Source organism: Mesocricetus auratus, unplaced genomic scaffold (genome assembly GCF_017639785.1).
Source record: "Mesocricetus auratus isolate SY011 unplaced genomic scaffold, BCM_Maur_2.0 Super-Scaffold_100008, whole genome shotgun sequence".
Taxonomy (NCBI): domain Eukaryota; kingdom Metazoa; phylum Chordata; class Mammalia; order Rodentia; family Cricetidae; genus Mesocricetus; species Mesocricetus auratus.
Window position 1 is genome coordinate 57,984,713 of NW_024429192.1, and position 23,334 is coordinate 58,008,046.

General features: G+C 38.2%; 1 protein-coding gene across 6 annotated transcripts in view; it reads right to left on the reverse strand.

The window, feature by feature from the left end:
- Lrch3 (leucine rich repeats and calponin homology domain containing 3) overlaps positions 1–23,334 on the reverse strand; it is a 100,504-nt gene that overhangs the window by 42,525 nt on the left and 34,645 nt on the right. For all 6 annotated transcript variants that reach the window (XM_005071547.4, XM_005071546.4, XM_040750893.1 and 3 more), the window contains exons 2-8: positions 22,989–23,133; positions 21,337–21,463; positions 18,200–18,305; positions 12,591–12,727; positions 10,366–10,475; positions 3,362–3,455; positions 1,602–1,722 (exon numbers count right to left, since the gene is read on the reverse strand). In XM_005071547.4, coding sequence (XP_005071604.1) covers positions 1,602–1,722; positions 3,362–3,455; positions 10,366–10,475; positions 12,591–12,727; positions 18,200–18,305; positions 21,337–21,463; positions 22,989–23,133 — 840 coding nt within the window. The remainder of the gene's footprint in view (positions 1–1,601; positions 1,723–3,361; positions 3,456–10,365; positions 10,476–12,590; positions 12,728–18,199; positions 18,306–21,336; positions 21,464–22,988; positions 23,134–23,334) is intronic.

Below are 23,334 nucleotides of genomic sequence, written 5' to 3' on the forward strand. Positions count from 1 at the left end.
ACCTATAATCCCAATGTTCAGGGGCTAGAAGGCTACTTGAACCCAGGGACTGCAGGTCAGCCTGGGTAATGGGGTGAAAACTCAAGGTAAGCAGTGTTGGCTAAATGATTCAGTAGGCAAAAGCATTTGCTGCTGGGCCTGACGACCCAAAATTGATCCCTAGGGTCCGCAAGATGGAAGGAAAAAAAGTTTTCCTCTAACCTCATCACACCTGTAGTGGTATACTCCTTCCCAATAAACAAACAGCTCTATTTTTAAAAGTTAAAAACAAACACAAGCAGATAAACACCACCGATGAAAGAGCTCAAGGAATCTCTTTAAAATGGAGAATCTTAAAAAGAGACTATTACTTTGGAAGAATACCGTAGTAAGACCAAGATAACAAAGATCTACTCCAGATAACTGTCCTTGCTAAAGTTTTCCCTGAAGTAAGTGTGAGAGGGAAATACTTTTAGTTACAAACTGAAAATATAGAGAAATTAAATTTTCATCCCAATGGCAACCTTTTTTCTTTTTTCTTTTCTTTTCTTTTTTTTTTTTTTTGGTCATATATAAAGAGAAATCTTTAGAAGAGTGAAGGACCCCAGATTGATAGCTGGGAAACCAGTGTAGGACTGTTCCAGACCCCCTGAACGAGGATGTCAGTTTGGACGTCTGGTTAATCTATGGGGTCTCTGGTAGTGGATCAGTGTTTATCCTTAGTTACACAAATGGACTTTGGGAGCCCACTCCACACAGACTGATACTCTCTCAGCCTAGACACACGGGGGGAGGGTGTATGCTCTGCTCCAAATGATATGACAGACTTTGAAGAGTCCCCCATGGAAGGCATCACCCTCCCTGGGGAGCAGAAAGGGGATGGAATACAGGGTCGGTTGGGGGCAGGGGAGGAGGGAAGGGAGCAGTAACTGGGATTGACATGTAAAATAAGCTTGTTTCTAATTTAAGTTATAAAAAGGAAAAAGCCAGGTGTGAGTGGCACATGCCTTTGATCCCAGCACTTGGGAGGCAGAGACAGGTGGATCTCTGTGAGTTCGAGACGAGCCTGCTCTACAAGAGCTAGTACCAGGACAGCCTCCAAAGCCACAGAGAAACCCTGTCTCCAAAAACTGGGGAAAAAAAAAAAAAAAAGAAGAGCGAAGGAGATACAGATATGCAGACAGAAGAGTGGAGAGTGGTTGTGACAAAGGCATCACAAATGCAGGGTGACCAGCAACTCCCTACATCTAACACCATGCCTTCCCTGCATGCTGCCATGTCTTCTTCACCATGGTGGCCTGGAACCCTCTGGAACCCTAAGCCAAAACAAACTGTTTCTTCCTCAAACAACAACAAAGTTAAGGTAGGAGCTAGGTTCAGCTGGTAAAGTCCCTGCCTATCACACCCAAGGCCCTGGGTTCAATCCTCAGCACAACAAAACCAGGTATGGTGGAACACACCTGTACTCCCAGGGCTGGAGAGGAGGCAGGAAGATCAGGTGGAGGCAGGAGAGAAGTTCCAAGTTATCCTGGGTTTGAAGCCAGTCTGGGTTACAGGACAGTCTGTTATAAAGCAAAACAAGCTAACTAAAAAGGTTTAAATATCATTAGAACCCTGTTTACCTCCGCCATTTGTGACTACCACACTGCTTCGATTCTCCTGGTACTGGCTCTCTCTCCGAAGTCTTTGCTCTTTAGTAATCTCTGCCACTCGAAGAGGCAGATCTGAAAATTCATCTGTAGGCTTAAAAAGCAGAAACATTAAAAACCATGATTTCCAAGGGTTGTGGGGGTGTGTGCCTTTAATCCTAGCACTCAGGACGCAGGGGCAGGCAGATCACTGCAAGTGTGAGGCCAGCCTGGTCTACAGAGTGAGTTTAGGACAGTCAGGGCAACACAGAGAAAGCCTGTCTTGAAAAACAAAACAAAACAAACAAACAAAAAACCCCAAACAAAACAAACACACAAACAAACAAAAACCCCTTCAATTCCCAACTTTAGATAATATAAAGTACAAGAATACAAACTAAAATTTACATAGAAGAAGATAAAGCAAAAAAGTTTTGGGAATTGACAGCGAATATTGTATAATTCTGCGAATATATTTAATGCAACTAAAATTTGTACTTTAAAATGGCAAATTTTACCACAATGAAAAAAAATAGAAGATATTCAGAACTGTAGGTAAATATTTACATGGGTTTAAATTATCTACATATATACATGGCAGTATCATGAACACAGTCACCAAGACCTACATATATAACTACAAATTGTAACTAAGTTGTGATCTAATTTTAACTTGTTTTGATTTAGTTACTTGTTTATGTTTGATAGGGTCCACTGTGCAGCCCTGGATGGCCTGGAACTTACTATGTAGTTCTGGCTGGCCTTGAATTCACATAGATCCACCTGCCAGTGCCTCCAGAGAGCTGAGATTCAAGGCATTCAAGGCATGTGCTACTGCACCAGGATTTGTTTAATGAAGCAATCTTATAAAATGTCTGTTACTCTAGCAAAAGTGTAGTCACTTAATTCAGAGCTAAAATATACTCTAGTAAATTTATTTATTTATATTTTGTTTTTTTGAGACAGGGTTTCTCTGTATGGTTTTAGAGTCTGTCTTGGAACTCGCTCTGTAAGTCAAGCTGGCCTCAAACTTACAGAGATCCACCTGTCTCTGCCTCCCAAGTGCTGGGATCAAAGGCGTGAGCCACCAACACCTGTCTAGTAATGTTAAATGACAGAAAATATAATCCTATTAATTAATCAAAACAAACAAAAAACCCATGTATTTTGGGGCATGTGAATGAATTCCCTAAGATGTTCCACCTTCTGATGGACTGAAGCAGAGCCCGGCTCATAGCTAGGGAAGAGCTCCACCATTGAGCTACCATCTAGAGCTCAGGCTCCACTTCTTGACCCATCAGTTTACAGTCCTATTTAGCCTTCTCAGCTTCCAGAGCCCTCCTATCACCTCTGCTCTAGATCATCCAGCCCAAGTTCTACATGTCAGGGTTTTTTTTTTATTGTTTTGTTTGAGACAGAGACGTGCTATGCATCACAAGCTGTGCTGGAACTACTGCACAGGTCAAGCTATCTTCAAATTCACAGTCCTCCTGCCTCAGTCTCCTAAGAACTAGAATTATAGAGACATGTTACCATGGGCCAGTTGGCTTCAGTTTTAACCACTTCAACTCCTACTCTGCTTTCCAGAAGATCCACACATGAGATGAAACAGTGTAGAATTCTTGTTTGGTAGAACTATGTGAGGTTTTACCCTTTATTTAATGTTTCTCTATTTTATGTAATAAACCAAATTCCAATTTAAATGTTCCTGTTAATTAAAAAATTTTTTTCTAAATCATATGAAGAACACTTACCTCATTTCCTGACCACCTCTTATCTCCACTATCCACACTGTTGAAGCCTGAGTCAAGGGCTCCATAAGGACGACCTGAGTACAGTTCTTCATGGCTGTCAAAAGAAGGGTTACTTGTCACTATGAGGCTGGATCATTAGAAGTTAACGAGGCACAACTTCATTAACAAACACTGTCTTGATACTCAGTCACATAAATATTAGAGGTAAGTGAGCATTCTCTGAGCTTTTTAACAAGAAAATTCCAAACAGGAAAAAGTAAACAGAATAGTATGAGCCCGCACACTCAGAATTCACTTTCAAAAGTACCACTGCTCAATTCAGTTTCATTGTGCGTTAGTTTACAACGAAGTGTATTTCCTCTCATAGCCTCTCTGGTTTCAGTACTAGTGTAACCCTGGCTTCACGGATGAGTTTGGCAGTGTTCCTACTCGTTTAGTGGGACAGTTGGAGGGGCAGTGATCCTAGTTCTTTTTCAAAGGTTTGGTAAAATTCAGCAGTGAATCCATCTGGTCGTAGACTTTTCTTTGTTGGAGACTTAATTATAGCTTCAGTCTTCATTGATTGCTACTTCCCTAAGTTGTTTATACCATCTTAGTTTAATTTTAATAGGTCATACGTTTTTAGGAACTTACCCACTTAAGAGCTTATTTTCCTTTTTTTTTTTAACATAAGTTTTCAAGTATACCCCAATGATTCTCTGTATTTTATTTTTTCGACTGTGTGGTAACCATTCCTTCTTAATCTCTAATTTCTGTGTATTCCTTCTCTTTCTCTTGATTAATTTGGCCAGGGGTTTGTCAATCTTGAACAACCAACACTCTACATGTTGTTCTTTTAGTATGCGATTCATTAACTTCTGCCTAGATCTTGACTGTGTCTTTCCGTTCTATGCTTTGGGGCTTGAATTGTTACCATTTTTCTAGCACTCTGGGGTGTATCATTAGGCTATTTGGATCTGAATTTTTAAATGTGAGCACTCCTAGCTATAAATGCTCATCTTACAATTGTCTTAGCTTGTGCTTCACTTAATTTGATTCTAGAATTTTTTGTTCTTGAGTGAGTATACTGCCCTGTCTCCATGCATTTATATGATTTCTGTAATTTTTCAAAACTGTTTCCTTTTTTTGCTTCTGATTTCTAGTTTTACTGTATTATAATCTGACAAGATAAAATAAATTATTTAGACCCTTCACATTTGCTAAGATTGACTTGTAGCCCTGATTGTCCTGGAACTTACTATGTAGATCAGGATGGCTCAGAACTCAGAGATCCACCTACTGCTGCCTCCTGAGTGCTGGGATTAAAGGCATGCACCACCACACCTGGCTTGGTTTTTACCTATTTTTCCAAATAAAATTAAAATACATTTAAATATTAGCAGTATAATGTTGACAAATGCTATATCTTTGTAATTCTATCAGTACAGAGGACATTTCTATTTTGCCAGTAAGTTCCCCCATACCTCTCTGTAGTTAATTCTTACCACTTTGTTATTATCAGGGACAAACATTGCTCTGAGGTTTTTATTTTGCTTTGGTTTTTTTTAATGTTTTATATTAGTGTGGAAATTGATAACAGATCCTAAGAATGCATATGAACATCAAAGACTCTCAGGGCTCTTGCTAAGCATAATCAGAGCAAGATGCCACACACCGACTGCATTCACATGAAATCCTAGAACAGGCAAAGCATTGGCAGAAACAGATCAATTGTTGGGTCTTGGGGTACAAAAAAATAACAGCTGTGTGGTGGTGGTGGTGACGGCAGTGGCGGCACACGCCTTTAATCCCAGGACTTGGGAGGCAGAGGCAGGAGGATCTCTGTGAGTTCGAGGCCAGCCTGGTCTACAAGAGCTAGTTCCAGGACAGCCTCCAAAACAATACAGAGAAACCCTGTCTGGAAAAACAAAACAAAAAACCAACCTAGCTTTAAGGGACAAGCAATAAGTGGAAATGCTATGCATGCTGGCTGTGCTGCTGGCATATGACGCTAGTTGGTTTCCCAAACTCACAGAAGTCACTATACTTCACAGAGTCTACAAATCATGCCTGCAGTGCTGTAGCAGTTCTGCTGAGACATGATTTGCAGACTCTGCCACTCCAGAGGCAGAGGCAGGAGGATCTCTGTGAGTTCGAGGCCAGCCTGGTCTACAGAGTGAATTCCAGGACAGCCTCCAAAACAATACAGAGAAATCTTGTCTCGAAAAACAAAAACAAAAAACAAACTAACTAACAAAAAAGAGAGCTTTCTTGTAAACAATCACTACATCTGTTTCAATTGGATTGACTGAATGTCAATAAAAAGATTAAGCATCACTTGCTTTTAAAAGATTAGGTTTGTTGAACAAAATTAATTCAGTGGGTAGGGTTAGAGGAGGCTTTTCTTTTTTGATTTCTGAGGCTCACTCTGTGGTTCATGTTGACACTGAACTCTTGACTCTCCTGTGTGCTAGCAGGCAGAATTTTTATTTTTTTCTTATTTATTTACTTTTAGTTTATGTGCATTGTTGTTTTTGCCTGCATGTATGTCTGTGTGAAGGTGTTGAATCCTCTGGAACTGGAGCTACAGACAGGTGTGAGCTGCCTTATGGGTGCTGGGAACTGAACTCAGGACCTCTGAAAAAGCAGCCAGTTCTCTTAACCACTGAGCCATATCTCCAGCCCCATGGATAGATTTTTCTTTTCAGTCAGCGGCTTAGTATTTCTTTAGTTTGGGTTTGTTCTCACTTCAACAAAAATAAATGTTCAGTCAGCCACATAAAGTGGCTGAAAATTATCTTATCAAAAAGTAGTTTTAGCCAGGTGTGGTGAAGAACATCTTTAATCCTAGTACTTCAGCGCTTGGGAGGCAGAGAGAGGCAAGGGGACCTATGAACTCAAGACCAACTTGGTTCTAGGGAGTTCCAGGACAGCTGGAGCTACACAGAGAAACTCTGTCTTAAAAAAACAAACAAACAAACAAAAAAAAGAACAAAAAAAAAGAAAAGAAAGAAAAAAAATCATGTTTCTATCCATCACCAATGAAAACTACAGTGCCACTAAATAAAGCAAAGGTAATATTAGTATAGTTTACCAAATGGGACAGAAACATTTGTATCTGGAAACAAATACAAATTTGTAACTTTTATAAGTTTATTTCTGTCAGTGCTGGGTTTTATGGCAGTATTGTTTTTCAATTAAATGAGAATTTTTATATTCATTTCATACAGAGATTTGCTTTATAGACATTTTCATACAATTAATTTTATCATGTACTTTGGCCATTTCTCCTATGCCTTTTACTGTTTAAAATAGGGTCTTGTTTCTTATCAGGCACAGCATCCTTCTGCCTGCCTCCAAGTGCTGGAATTATGGTAAGCACCACTATGCTAAAATTGTGAGTCTTTAAACAAACAAAAAAAGATACACAATCATTACAATGGTTACATCTGGCTGGGTATGATGGTGCACACTTTTAATCCCAGCACTCAGGGAGCAGAGGCAGGCAGAAGTGAGTTCAAGGCCAGCCTGGCCTACAGAGTGAATCCCAGGCCAGTCAAGGTGACACAGTAAGACACTATCTCAAAAACAAAAAACAAACAACCCCCCCAAAAAAACAAAACAAAAAACCCAACATCAAAAGATGGCTAAATCTAAGGACTGAAAGTACTAGTGTGTCTAGTTTGTACTGAATATTCAAAGAGTTAAGGGACTCTTTAGGAGGTTTGGACTTGATCTAAATTAATCCTTGCCTAATATTTATATAGGTTTTATACCAATGTTAAGAGCTTTCAGATTCAGAATATTTGATATTTAGAACTATTACCAGAATGTAAGAGTGCAAAGATTATACTGACAATGGAAGTTCAGAAAGGCTAAGCAGCTTAGTACTCTAAGAAGAAACTCAAAACATGCTTACACTTTGAACAAATAAACCAGCAACTATAATGCAATTCTATTCATCTGTACCACCTCTGAAAGAAAAACAGGGAGGTACAAATTTCATTCTCTGGTACTAGAGGAGATAAATGAAATATTATATACAAAGCCTCCCTTCAGTATTCATGGGGAACTAATTCCAGGGTTCTTCACAGACACCCAAATCTAGGGAGACTACAAGAATGTGCCACTACACCCAGCAGGGTTTTTTTGCTGTTGCTGTCACTGCTTGTTTGTTTGTTTTTTGAGACAGGGTTGTCTAAGGTGAGTCCAAATTCCTGGGTTCAAGCCATTCTCCTGCTTAAGCCTTCTGAGGGGGTGGAACTATAGACATAAGTCACCACACCTGCCCATGAACTTTAAATCATCTTTAGATTATTGATAATGTCTAATGAAATATATGTAAGTAGTTGTTATGCTATGTTGTTTAGGGAATAATGACAAGAAAAAAGTGTAAATGTTTATAGCACAGGTACCCCACCCCCAATACTTTCAATCTGCATTTTGTTGAATTCATAGAAACAGAGGACCAGCTATATCCACACATATGTATCAAATTAACATTTCTAGAATGTTCTGAAACAATAGTTTGTCTCTGAAAAAATGGAAAATATAGAAAACAGTCTAATTAGTGACCATAACTAGAGATTCTGATAGGGACTGTAATGCATTACCTCTATAACTTGTAATTCCTTTGGAGAGAAATGACATCTTTATGTTATTTAGGTTTCCCATTTACTTAGAAACCTGAAAGAACATTTTTCCATAAATTTTCTAGTCTTTTATCTGTTAGCAAGCATGCACTCAAATTCTTTGCCAGGTAACTTAATATTTTATATATTTCATTATATTTAAAATAACATAAGTACTATAATATTTACAAAAATAAATTAGGGCAGCCTCAGAACAGGTCCCAGAGAAACAGGTTCTGCAAACAGTACACCAGCCCTCAATCAAAATGCACCATTTATTACCATCTCTTCAGGCAGAACTTCAAACACACACCTGCATCCACCATCATTAGCCAGCTTTCATTCAAAGCTCAATGGCAGCAGTAGCAATTTCAGGCTCCTACTCTGCTATTTCAGGAGAGGGAAGTCTTCCTTCCAAGAATCACTAACTCCACCAGGGAAAATCAATTATGTATACTCAAAAGAAAAGCCAACTTTGAATTGTACATCTTGTAAGAGTATCATATAAAATTTTTTTTTGAGACAGGGTTTCTCTATAGCTTTGGAGGTTGTCCTGGACTCACTCTGTAGCCCAGGCTAGCCTTGAACTCACAGAGATCCACCTGCCTCTGCCTCCCGAGTGCTGGGATTAAAGGTGTGTGCCACCAATGGCCAGTCATATAAAACATTTTTAATGAAAACAAAATAGGAAAATTAGGGCTTTCATCCACACATAACAAGTGTTTCCATATTATAAGCAATTAACTGAGCTAAGAAAAAAAAAGCAAGGAGAAAGAAAAAATAGATGGTAAAATGAAAACTCTTGGCAATAAGGATCTGAGTCATTTCATATTCTTCACTGTCAAAATCCTCCTCCTCCAAGAGGCCTACACGTAGCACAGGGTACCACACTCTGTCTCTATCAGCTTCCCAAAGCTCACCTGTCATGTCCTTAGCATCCTTTACCTGCTTCTGTCCTCTGAGAGGTGAACATGGAACCGAGGGTATTCTTGGTAGGTATGGTGACAGTATGGCTTTCATTTTCTTTGCTGTGTTAGTTTATGCTTAAGCAATTAGGTTAGAGCTGCTACTCAAATATCCTTCACAGTGTCTAAGTCCTCAAACTAATAGCCAGACTAAGCACCCTAGAATGTCATTACAAAGATCTTCCTGATGATTTTAGATGGAGGAAAGCAGTATTTGTCTGATTAAATCAGCTTTCTTTCATTCACTATTTCCTGAGTAATTACTATGTATACTGAAGCTCGCTGACTGAGGAATACCACAAGGCTGACAGAGTCTGCAGCAAAGGGCAGGAGTGAAATCCCTGTGGAGTGAGGAACACTATTTCCCCAAGAAATCCTGTTGCATGTAAGGGAAGTTTTCAGACAGCTTCAGATTGCTCCTTTGTAAAACAGTTAATGTTTGATTTTAATAATTTCTAATAAAAATGATAGTAAACTGCTTTTTGTGAACACGATACATATTTAATACACCATAGCAATGTCTGGCTACATCCATTTTTAGAAACTACATGGACATTTGTTGATATATTTTAGGCTAGAAAAATTACAAAGCAAGCTCATCTGGACTGTGGTTTTTAGCAAAAATTGACGGGTCCTAAACAAAGGCCTGAGAGGTTCTCTGTTGAGCATCGAAGCATCTTTACTGGGATATCTATTGCACCTTTTTGAAGGTTTTTTTTTTCCTGTTGTTTGTTTTTCAAGACAGGGTTTGTCTGTATTGCTTTGGAGGTTATCCTGGGATATGATCTGTAGACCAGGCTGGTTTCGAGTTCATAGAGATGCCTGCTTCTGCCTCACAAGTGCTGGGATTTAAAAGCATGGGCCCACCAACGCCCAGCTTGCACCTTTTTGAAGGCTTTTAAATTTATTTCCTACAAAATGATGTCAACATTCAACAGCTTCTTCACATTTATAAAGGAAAATGAAGCAAAATGTTCAAATGACTTGCTGTAAATCAGAAACTTTTTAAGTGGCAGAGCTTACTATTCAAGTCACTCAAACCAGGGGATTTCAACTGCGGGCTTGCCAGGGGTACTGGCAATATCTGGCTATCTGGAAACATTTCGATTGTTACTGGTAACTAGGAGGTGGGGGACAGGATGATGTTAACCACTCACACAATGAGAAGTGCCTCCCCTGACAAAGAACTGGCTGGACTTGCAAGATCAACAGTGCCTAAGTTGTAAGAGACTTAGAACTATATGCTTTGTAGGATCTATGTAGCTAATTTCTATTTGATACAAGAATTTTGAGGAGAAGAGTGTTACTTTCCTTCAGGGAAACAGAAGAGTGTTACTTTCCTTCAGGCAAACACTTCAGGAAATTTAAGACTAAAGTTTATTTGATTTTCTCTGTGATGTGCTATGACAGAAGAATAAAACATACTTACCACGAACCAAATCCCAAGGGTCTCCTTTCATAATCTGGCAAATCGGGAGCAATCTTACAAGCCTGTATGTTTAGGTATTTAAATATGTGGATTTTGCCTTTTATACATATCTAAAAAAATAAACATAGCCAAATTATTAGTCATCTGAAATATAGATGATCTTTTAAAAAGTTAGTATTTTATGTGTATGGGTGTTTTGCCTGCATGCATAACTATATACCATGTACATGTGTGATACCCACAGAGGCCAGAAGAGGATATTAGATCCTCTTGAACTAGATTTACAAACAGTTGTGAGCAGTCATGTGGATACTTGGTAGTGGTCCTAGGTCCCTGGGGGAAAAAAATTAGTGTTCTTAACTGCTGAGTCACCTCTCCAGACTCATGGTGTTCTTTTTTTAAATAAATCATAACTGGCTTTTTGTATAACATAAATTGGGTTTTTAAGGCATCTCTATTAAATATATAGTGCATTAATTAAAAAAAACTATGATCTGGTTCAGTGTTTAAGGATTTTGTCTTTTAGTGGGAACAGAAGTAATCTATGATTATAAATACTATTTCAGGAACAGAAGTAATTTATGCTTACAAATACTGTTATACACTAAGTAAATTAAACATACTCATTTGTTATATATGTTCAGGACTTGTAAGATTTCTTTCTAGGTATTAATTAATCATGTGCAATTACATTTTTAATGTCCATCTCTGTAGGAAAGAAATGGAAATGATAAAATGGAGAAATTTATACACATAGAATTTTGTTGTGACCTCTCATGAGTCAAACAAATTCTTTAGGCTGGTGAAACTCTCTATAATTTGAGTCTAAAAATGTCCCCAAAAGCTCATGTGTCAAAATCTTAGTTGTTAGCTGAAGAGCTTTTAAAAGGTGAATGAATCAAGTGGGCTCTAATGTGATCAAGAATTAACGTATGGTGACCTCATGGCTAAACGGTTCAGCAGGAGACAGCCTGGCTGCAGGAAGACAGCACAAGGAGTACGCTTTTGAAGGGTGCATCTAGTCTCTGAAGCCTTCCTCTTTGTTCCCATTTCCTGGCTGTTGTGAGGTGAGCAGCCTCCTCTACCACACACTCCTGTTGCCATGACTATGTCTCACCACAGCTGTCAACGGGCTAAAACCTCTGACACCAGGAGTCTTCCTTCTTTTAACTTGTTTTCTTTCAAGTACTTTGTCACACATTAAAAACCAACTAATGCAAATCTTTTTGGCAACCCTTTTTGTAGTTATAAAGTTCAAATATAACTTTAACAGATTTTATAATGAGTGTCATAAGCTTATACAAAATTATTTAAAAAACTGCAAAGTGAGGGCTGGAGAGACAGCTTGCAGGTAGAGACAGTAAATGCCTATGATGCTGATAATGAGTTTGATCCCTGGAACTCACATAAAAGTAGAGAGAGAACTGACTCCAAAAAATTGTCCTCTGAATTCTATACATCAGAGTACATGTGCACAGACACAATGGAAAAAAGGAGCTTCTAAGAAATTTCAAAGTGAAAATTATGGGCTTGGCAAATATTTTAAACATTATAGGATATAAGCTACCTTACAGTTATTATTTTCGTTTCAGTTAGTGACAAACAAGTGAACCAACTGGCTAAATGAGAAACTTACTGTTTCGGGAAACAGGAAGGCACAAAACAATGATAACAAGAATACAGTGATAATTTTTAGTTTGGAAAGTTGCTGTTTGGCACTTATATTAAAGCTTTAATAGAAAAAAAGTACAAATGAAACTAAAATTTTATTAGAAAACTAGTTTTTGAGGCATTTTTCAACTTAAAAGTGCCAAGGGCTGGGGAGAAAGCTCAGTTAGGAATATGCTTGCCCTTGTGCAGGGATGAGGACCCACAGCAGTGTGCATCATACACGGGGAGGTGGAGACGGGAGGATCTCTGGGGCTTGCTGGCCTGTCAAGCTAGATGAATTGCTGAGCTCCACGTTTCAGTGAGAGATTTTGTCTTCGGAACTAACAAGAACACGAGGTGGAGAATGACTGAGGAGACACTGGCTGTCAACCTCGGGTGCACACATGAGCAAGCAGACACACAGGTGTCAAAGCAGTGAAAGGGACGCTGGTGGAAACATCCAAACCTCCCTTCCGTCCCTTACTAAGGGCACGGGGTGGATGACGCACAGGGGGTTCCTCTTGAGAGGGCTTTCCCAGAGCAGTCACCCCTTTCAGCAGACCCCCCGTGTTTACCTGTGCAGGAGGTGACTGCAGCGGGTTGTTCTCCAGGGTGATCACCTGGAGGTGCCTGAGGTTCCGGTAACACACAGGGATCGCCGTGATTTTATTGCATGAGAAGTCTAGACGTATCAAAGGCACCTCTGCCAGCTCTGCATGGAAGAAATGTAAACATCACTGATATTTTAGACATAAACAGTTTTTACAAGTGCTTCCAGTTAAATGTGGATTCAAAGATCATTTACCTCATCCCTAGTCACTGACAAGGTATAAAAGAAAATCTGATTGCTTAGGATAGGAAAGCTACCAAAAATCAATCTGTTTGACTCCCCTCCCTGTTCCCAGGACTACTTAGTTCTCAGAAGCTGGATACCATTCAAAAAAGGAAAAAAAAAAGGGGGCGGGGGAGGAAAACAAAGAAGTTAGAGAGAGGTGTTTATAAACAGCTAACGTGTGTTCCCAGTCCCAAGTCGCTTAGCTGGGCACTCACAGTCACACTACAGGAGCCAGAAAGTTATTCTCTAAAGAAATGGTATCAAGGCCGGGCGGTGGTGGCGCATGCCTTTAATCCCAGCACTCGGGAGGCAGAGGCAGACGATCTCTGTGGGTTCGAGGCCGGGCTGGTTCGATAGCCTCCAAAACAATACAGAGAAACCCTGTTTAGTAAAACCAAACAAACAAACAAAAACCAAACAAACAAACAAAAAAAAGGAAAAGAAATGATACCAAAAGGTTCTGAACTTAGGGGGTGAGGCTCAATGGGAAGTTGAGTATATGTTGGCAGTTGAAAATAGAGGACATAAAAGTAAACACATTGATGGCAATTCCATCTTTCCACCTACCCTGTGTGAATCCCACTCCTGAATGCCAGTAATTACAAATACATGCAATCATATAGACGAGATGCCAGCCACATCTTTCTCTGGAGAAACTACACAGTCCCTTATGAAAGGTCTTTAGATACTATAGTGGGTTGAAAGAAAATGACTCCCATAGGCTCATAGGGAATGGCACTATTAGGAGATGTAGCCTTAATGGAAGAAATGTCACGTGTCACTGAAGGTGGGCTTTTGATGTCTCAGATGCTCAAGTCAGGCCTAGTGTGACTTTCCCTTCCTGCTGCCTGCTGATGCAGACATAGAACTCTCAGCTGCCTTTCGAGTACCATGTCTGTTTGTGTGCCATGATGCTCCTCAGCGTGACCATAATGGACTAAAATGCTGAAACTATAAGCCAACCCCAATTAAATGCTGTGGTCATGATGTCTCTTCACAGCAATAGAAATCTAACTAAGACAAATAATGACATGGAAATAATTACCCTTCAACAATTTCTGTCCAAGGTATTCAGAACCTCTATGACAATGTGTACAGATTATATATGACCCACAGAAACTTAAAGATCTCCAATAACATGTAAGACAGAAAGAAAAATAAACTAATTTTTGTTTGTTTGTTTTTCGAGACAGGGTTTCTCTGTGGCTTTGGAGGCTGTCCTGGAACTAGCTCTTGTAGACCAGGCTGGTCTCGAACTCATCTGCCACCTGAGTGCTGGGATTAAAGGCGTGCACCACCATCACCTGGCAGAAAATGAACTAACTAATAAAAGAAAAAAGAAAGGAAGAATAAACAAGAATATAGGAGCAGAAGTAAATTTGAAAATTTAGAATGTCTTTGATTTTAGAGAAATACAACATGGAATCACTTAAAAGGAATTTTTTTCCTAAAAAGTCCCAAAATAATAAGCAATCTACATATGACGGTAAAAACCAAAAATTTTGAATGAAATTAAAACTCAGCAGTTGAGAGCCCTAGCTGTTCTTCCAGAAGATGTGGATTCAGTTACCAGCATCCACATGGCAGCTCATAACTGTCTATAACTCTAGTTCTAGGGGATCTGACATCCTCACACAGATATACATGAAAGCAAAACACCAATGCACAAAATAATAAAAATAAATCTAAAAACGTTAAAAAATTCAAGAATGTTTTGAACTACTTTACTCTAAGGTAGCATAAAATGGTAAAGAAAGGGATGATAAGATCAAAGGATCAAAGATTAAGACATAACATTCAATTGGAACAAAAAATAGAAAAAATATTAAAAAGAGAGAAAGGCCAGCAAAACAGTAAGCAGGTGTGGTGGTACATGGGAAGACTTGGGAGCAGGTAACAGTCAGACAGGAGGATCCCTGTGGATTCAACTGAGGTCAGCTTGGTTTACACAGAGTTCCAGGACAGCCAGGACATAGGGAGCATAGGGAGACTCTGTCTTAAAAACCAACAAACAACCCCCCCACACACACACACAACCCTGCAAAGAAGCCTGCTGCCAAATCAGAAGAGTTTGACCGCTGGAATCCATGACAGAAGGAATGAACTGAATCCTCTTCTGACCATTCAGACCACACACTTGCACTGTGTCCGAGGCATACACACACCCAAATAAATTAATATGAGAAAACAGGGGGAAAGGTCAAACAAGCAATTCTCAACACAAAAGTCTGCAGAGTGCCCTTAAATGAATGGCATACAGAGCTAGCCCATACTATGGCAGCCATCATCACAGAAGGTCAGTGACCAAGATGAAAGAGGAGAGCTTCAGTCTTCCAGACTGAAGGGGCTGGTCACAGAGGAGTGGATTAGAGATGGCATCATGCTTTCAGCTACCAGGCTTTAACACCCTTCAGCTAGGTGCAGCACGGTACCCATAGCACTTGGGAGGCTAAGGCAAGAGAACTGCCAGCAGAAGGGCCAGCCTGAGCTATAACGGTGTGAGTTCCAGGCTAGCCGCAACTATATACTAAGATCATGTCTCAAAAATAAACAAAGGCTCTCCTCCCCAAACCACCATTTAAAAAGTCAAGAAATTCCAGATGAAATAGCCAACAAAGCTAATGAAAATGCTCCTGGCCACTGAAACTTGAATTTGGAGGAAGGTGAGAAAAAGGTATGGAAAAGGTGAGTAATATTTATAATTAAGTTAAGCTTTTAAATATCTTTTGAATGATAATTAGTTAAAATTAGTTTAAAAATGAAAATGGCAATGTAACAAAAGATATGTTACCAACCAAAATACAATGTCGCAGATTACTAGTTAATGTTCAAATAAACTTCTTGTCATCTCAGGCTAGTTAACATGCTGATTACAAACCATGCAATTAAACATTTACAACTGTTTAATTTATATTTCAAATAATTTATAAAAGAGATAAATTAGATAATAAAATAATTTCACTGTATTTGTCATCTGAAAAATCCCAATTTTCATCAAAACCTTAATGTTGCCAGGTATGGTGGCACTAACCTGTCATCCCAGCATTCATAAGGCTGAGGCAGGAGGATTGTGAAATTGAGGCTAGCCTAGGCTACACTCTGAAAGTCTACTTCAGGGAAAAAACAAACAAACAAATGTATAAAACCCCAAACTTCAGTATTTTCATAAGTGATCTTACTCCATGAACAAGCCTAGAAGATGGTGAGTAGGCCCAGAATAAAGCGATGGCCCTAGAAAGGATTTTGGATCTGGCATTGTAAGGTGGTAGATATCCCAGCTACTTAGGAGTCAAGACAGGGGACAGAAAATTTCAGGACAGTCAAAGCAAGTTGGACTCTGTTTCAAAATGAAAATTAAAAAAGAAGAAGAAGAAGAGGAGGAGGAAGAAGAAGTGGAAGAGGAGGAAGAGGAAAAAGAAGAAGAGGAGGTGAAGGAGGAAGAAGAGGAAGAGGAAGAGGAAGAAGAGGAAGAAGAAGAAGAAGAAGAAGAAGAAGAAGAAGAAGAAGAAGAAGAAGAAGAAGAAGAAGAAAAGTGGAAGCATAGCTTAACAATAGCAGCTTGCTTAACATGCACAAGGCCTTGTGTTTAATTCTCAGAGGGGGAGAGGAGAGAGAGAGAGAGAGAGAGAGAGAGAGAGAGAGAGAGAGAGAGAGAGAGAGAGAGAGAGAGAGAGAGAGAATATGAATGAATGTGTTGGGTTATTAGGACATAGGTCATAATTCTTGCTTCCTGGGAGCTTCTGTTCCCATGCTGAGTTGGTGGCAAATGGCAATAGACAATGGAGGAAAAGCTGAAGGCAAATAGTGTCTATGTGAAGGCTACCCGACAAGTTCAGTGAGAACATGTGGAATGCCGGGTAGCATGTGGTGATAAGTATATAAAGGTGGTAAGTGTATAAAACTGAGAAAACAATTTTCTAATGTGTTTGCTGCAGATCCAAAATGTCAAATGTAACAACTAAGCATTTCACTAGATCAAATTGGAATAATGTTTGGACTTCATAGTAAAAGCAAAAACATCATTAGTTAATAACATTTATTGTAAATTCTGTCTTATAGAATCTAGATCATTGTTATGAAAATATTTCTGAAGATTTTCTTTCTATTGCTGCTGATTTTTCCTTCTTTAGTTTTGAGACACAGTCTCTCAGTAGTCAAGATCATACTCATGATCCTCCTGTATCTACCTCCCTAGTGTTGAGGTTATGGGCACATGTCATCACAGAAGACTGATTCCTTATTTTTAAATATATACTCTGAAATGGTCATAAATTATTTACTAGACTTTGCTTTGAATTAATCTAGAGGTGTAGGGTGGAGAAACATGTGTGGTGTGTGTGTATGAATAAAGATCACCATGAGCTGATCATTGTAGCACCATGTGATAGGGACATGGAAGTCCATTTATATAAGAAATTTCTATACCTAAATTAAACAAATGTAGTTTGAATTTAATTAAAAATGGTCCTCATTTTCATTTGCAACCTTTTCTTTAATAGATTTGTATTATGGGCATTTAATTTGTTTAATCATTTCTGTCATTAAAATCCATAGGTCAGAATTTACAGTCAACCTAAGATAGCCTACCTTCTACTAAAGTCTCTCACATTATTTGTTATTGCATATAACCTAAACATACTTAATTAGACCTTGTTTGAATTTTCTAGTAAGGGATAAAATTAAGTTCAACTCAAACTCCATTGATCTTAATTTTCAAAATCCATTTATAAATCATGGCTAACTGTAGAAATACTCAGCATCACACCATACTATCAAGCATACTATATTTCTGCCCATGGTCATGCTTAGTTAAATTCACAATGAGACTGCCTTGAAGGATCAACTACAACAGTTCATTAGTCAACAGCATCTAAACTGGAATCACCAATACTTTTCTCTCAAGTATTTGTTGTTTTGCTGGTATTAAGGACTAGACCTCCAGCCTTGACTGTGCTAGTCAAGTGCTCTACCAATGAACTATATTTCCAACCCTCTTCTACTCTCTCTCTGTTTCTGAAAACAGAGTCTTGTTGTATTGCCCAGGCTGGCCTGAGACTCATGATTTTCCTCCCTTTAATTTTGACTTTCAGACAGGGTTTCACACAGTTGCTCATGCTGTGATCTTCCTGTGTCAGTTTCTTGAGTAGCTGGGACAGCACGCCCATGCCATGAGGCTCAGCCCTGAACAGTTTCTAAAGTGCACTATCTAGTAGATGATGCTAACTAAGTAAGATATCAGTTCTCAAACACTGGCTTTAATTCATACAGATTTTTGACTGGTGCCTATCAGAGATATCTTTAAAATAAAAAGGTAAATACCAACAAAAGAATTATTTCATCATTTCTTACCTTCAGGCAATCGTACTAGATGATTTCTTCTAACATTAAAGTCTCTCAAGGCTTCCAGATTACCAATTTGGGAAGGTACAGTTTGAATTTCATTGCAGCTCACATCCTATTTCAAAAAAGTACAAAGGCTATGATTATTCTAATCACAAACCTGCTCGCTTTAAAATATTTACAAAATGATATTAGGCAAGATAATACCTACATTCCTTCTTGGTAATAAAAAATATATATTACCATCCTGTATCTAAGAATACTTCACAGTTTGTACTCTCATTTAATTTATTTTAATTATAGGCATTTGAGTAATTCTTTATATTTTATATAAGTTTATAGAAAATTCTAAAATTAAAATGATATAGCTTAAGATATAAATAGAAGGACTAGAATATCAGATCCAATGAAAATGTTGGTGAAAGCCAAAGCAGAAAAAGGTGTATTTTATTTTATACTGTTCTAATTAAAATAGAAAAATAAAACAATGATGAAAATTATTTCACAGAAGTCATCATTTTTCAAAATATGAGTTTGACTGTTCAAGAATACAAAATTAAAATGCAGACAATGGCTCTAATGTTTGTCCTATTAAATATAAAGGGAAATAATAAAATGTACACAACTCAAAGGCTATGGGAAAACAGGCTGTTATTATCCAGTCAGGCTGAGTCTAATACACATGATACAGAAACCTGCTGGTAGCTTGCATAAGAGATGTTTCTAATGGGTTTGAATAAAGTGGCTAGCTACAGCTTCCAAGATTAACAAATTCAGGATTCCACAATTCTGAGGCCAGCCAGACTAACTTATAAAACCTATACACGAATCCTTCAGCCCCTACACGTGAGTGACAAAAGGTAATTCATACACTACTTACAAAGCCAGGCTCCAATCATAAGCCTCAATAAGCTTCCGACAGCTTCAAATTTTTTATTAATTTATTATTTATTTGTGGATCAGAGGAAGTGGGAGGGAATTGTTGTGTGCGGAGGCCAGAGGACAGTTATTTGGTTTTCTCTGTGGACCAAATGGGCCTCAGGGGTTGAACTCGGGCCGCCAGGCTTGGCTGCACACACTTTTACCTGCTCTGCTGATCCATCTCACTGGTGGCAGACATTGTTTTGTTTTTCTCAAAAGAGAAAAGAATATAATTTTTACCTTTCCTATTCACTAATGACTGAAGTAGAATAAAAAATTAGTCCAGTGCTCTAAGCAACAAATTTAGAAAGGATAGTAAAAGAAATTGAACAGGCAAGAACAGTGAGCCTGTGGTAGAGGTCTTAGCAATGTGTGATGTGTCCCTCAGAAAGCAATGGGTCGACAGAAAGTCATTTGCTTTGCAGTGAAAAGACCACTAGGAAAGCAGCAGCTCTGAAGTCACTCACCCCGCCCTGTCAGGCTCCCTGAATGAGGAGGGAAGGAGGGCAAATTAGCACCTCCTGTAAAAAACTAAAAGCAGCACCTCCAACATGTCCCTATCTGCTAAGTACTTACAAGTTTAAATGATTTGACAAGAAGACTTTGGGAAACTAAGGTAGAGACTGAGTTCAAGGCCAGCATAGGCTACAAAGACCTTTTCTCAAAAAAGAAATAAAAAAGAATATATCAAACTATACCATATGAAAAACAAATTAAAAGCTTATATTTTGTCTATCACAGAAAAAATAAACAAAAGAACTTCAGAGCCGGGCGTTGGTGGCGCACGCCTTTAATCCCAGCACTTGGGAGGCAGAGGCTGGTGGATCTCTGTGAGTTCGAGGCCAGCCTGGTCTACAGAGTGAGTTCCAGGACAGCCTCCAAAACAATACAGAGAAACCCTGTCTTGAAAAAAAAAAAAAACCAAAAAAAAAAAAAAAAAAAAAGAACTTCAGAGTGTAAGTTATACCTACTTTGTGCTAACAAGTCAGGTTCTACAGAATGCCCCAAACATACATTTTGGATTTTATTTCCAGGGTCTAGCTAGCTCAAAATTCCAACTCTAGATTTAATGTCAGTGAATTTTTAACAAAAAACCTGCTATATTTAAATCCCCCCATGAATAATCTAATTTGTCCAACTAGATTTATACCATTTTTTTCTGTTCACAACCATCTTTATCAATAAACCACACACACAACACAAACTGTACTTCTAAATCTCAATGGACACAGCTGCATTTGATTATTTATTGCCATATGAAACATAGCTTTAGTCCAAGCAGGCTGATTTCCAATTGTATGGTTACACAGCCTCCAGCAGACTGCATCATCTGAGTACTGGTGCCTCAGCAGACAATATTAGAATCCAGCTGATAATATGATTATGGGGATAAAAATAGTCTGACTTTTTTTTTTTTTTTTTTTTGGCTTAGATAGGGTTTCTTTGTGTAGCCCTGGCTGTCCTAGAACTCACTCTGTAGACCAGGTTGGCTTCGAACTCACAGAGACTCACCTGCCTCTGCCTCCCAAGTGCTGGGATTAAAGGGGTACACCACCACCACCCAGCTAGTCTCTTTTTTGGGGAGGGGGTTGAGACAGGGTTTCTCTGTGGCTTTGGAGACTGGCCTAGAACTCGCTCTGTTGACCAGGCTGGTCTCGAACTCACAGAAATCCGCCTGCCTCTGCCTCTGGAGTGCTGGGATTAAAGGCATGCGCCACCAATGCCCAGCTAGTCTGACTCTTAAACTACTCAAAACATAAAAAATTAAGAGATGGTTTCTTGTATAGTCACAAATAATAGTACGTAAAGTTTAATATATCTCAGAAAACATAATAACAAATTACAATTAACTGTTATTCCAAGTGTATGGCAAGAAAAAACAAACATACAAATAACAAAGTAACTTTTGGAGTGTCCATACACCAATAAAGGGTAAGAAAAATCATAAAAATATTGATATTAAAATTTTAATTTGAAAACTCAACTACATTATAACTTATGCCTCAAAAATTTAGTAACACAGAAATCATTTAATGCTAGCTAGAAAATAACCAATGACATTTCCCCATTTTGTGTGGAGATATTGACTTGTACATTGAAGATTTTCTTAATTATATTTAAGCCAAAGCTATAAAATTATTTTAAAAACAATCTTATTATTTAATTTTTATCATAGAGAAGATTGCAGAAATGTTGGACAATCAAAAAATAAAATATTAACTTACAAGTTCCGTCAAATGTCTGAGATGTCCAATTTCTTCAGGAAGTGAGACCAATTTGTTATTACTAGCAATTAAGACTTTCAATGGTAAATTACACAAGTGTACTGGCAATGTTGACAGTTGGTTCCGACTAAATGAGTAGAGAAAGAGCAGTCAAACACCACTGTTGAAAAAGTTTCCATCTTTGTTATTTCAGATACAAAAATAAGTCTTACAAGGAACAAATAGGATCCTAGATTTGAGTTCTTGTCAGGTTAATCAGTTACCAGCTGACTAAATTTAAACAGATAACACAAATTTTTATTTATTAAAAAAATGAAAATCAGAAACATAAAATAATAAAGCACATCTACCATTAGTATAAAAACAAACTAAAATTTACTTTATAAATTTAATCCCATAATAATTCTTTTAGGGTCAAGTCTTTCCCCATTTTCAAGATCTTTTTTGTTCAATGATATAGTTTATGGACCTTTAAAATTTTTTAATTCAATTATAATTCTATTCCTACACATGCTTATTAAGAAAGAAAAGTTAACATTTACATAGAAATTTCTCAAGTAGTGTTATTTTTATTTTTTTTTTGAGGGGGGTGGTTTCTAGACAGGGTTTCTCTATGGCTTTGGAGGCTCCCTGGAACTAGCTCTTGTAGAACAGGCTGGTCTCGAACTCACAGAGATCTGTCTGCCTCTGCCTCCCGAGTGCTGGGACTAAAGGCATGAGCCACCACTGCCTGGCTAGTAGTGTCATTTTTAACATGATTTTTAAAAACTGCTAGAATTAAACATCTGAACAGAATGAATTATATTTTTACGGTTTTACTTTTATTTTTAATTAAGCATATATGCATATGTAAGAGGGGTGAGTCTATGCACATTGAGTACAGCACTCAAAGAAGCCAGAGAGGGCATCAGATTCCTTTGAAGCTGCAATTACAGGCAATTGTGAGCTGCCTGACTAGGATGCTGGGAATTGAACTCAAGTTAGCCTCAGGAATGGAATTTTTTTAAGGCATATAAACTGGGCACTTCCAAGGTCCAACAAGATGGCTCAGTGGGTAAAGGCACTTTTTACAAGAGTGGCAAGCTGAATTCAATCTCTAGAACCTACATAAAAGTCTAAGTAGAGAACTGATTCCACAAAGTCGTCCTTTGCCTCTGTACGAGCATTATGGCATAAACCCAGACATTCACATTGTGTGTGTGTGTTTTGCTGGGGACTGAACCTACAGTCTTGAAACCCAAACACTCACATTATGCACACACAACAAAAGCATCAATGTTGTGTATGTTTTTCTGGGGACTGAATTTAGAGCCTTGTGCATACCACGCTCTACCAGTTTAGCTGTATCCCACCCAGGCCATCAGATCTAGTATTTACTTGAAGCTAATTTGAAAATGTAACTGGAGAACCATGGCTGCAAGACTTCTACAAGCATATTAAGCTAATGGCTAGTAGGGCCTGTTAATTATGCAAAGCTAAAAATAAAGGGAGAAACGAGAAATGTGGGAGAGACTGTCATTATATCCTAAGAACATACTAGAAACTGCTGGTGTGAACAGGTACCATAAATAACTGTAAACATTTTAGTGACAGAGAGGTGAAAAATTAAAGATCATATAAAACCACTTTTTCTGAAAGAATGCTATTCTTACCTAATATTTAAGAACGTCAGAGCTTGTAAATTCAGAATGGCCTCTGGGATATATCGAATACAATTCTGGTATAGGTTAAGACTTTCCAGAGAAACAAAGTGACACGCTTCCATAGGAATTTCTGAGAGGCGATTTCGTGACAAGTCTAAAAGAAAATAGAAAAGTTTAAAATAATTCTTTGGAAATTGTCTTACTGAAATTCATTAATATGCTTCATAGTAACTTGAAGTCGCTAGAATTCCTATTGTGGAAACTGGTTCAACATAAACTTTAAAATATTTATTAACTGAATAAACCATTAAACATACATCTTTACATTGTTGCTGGAAAATGTTTCCTTTTTACT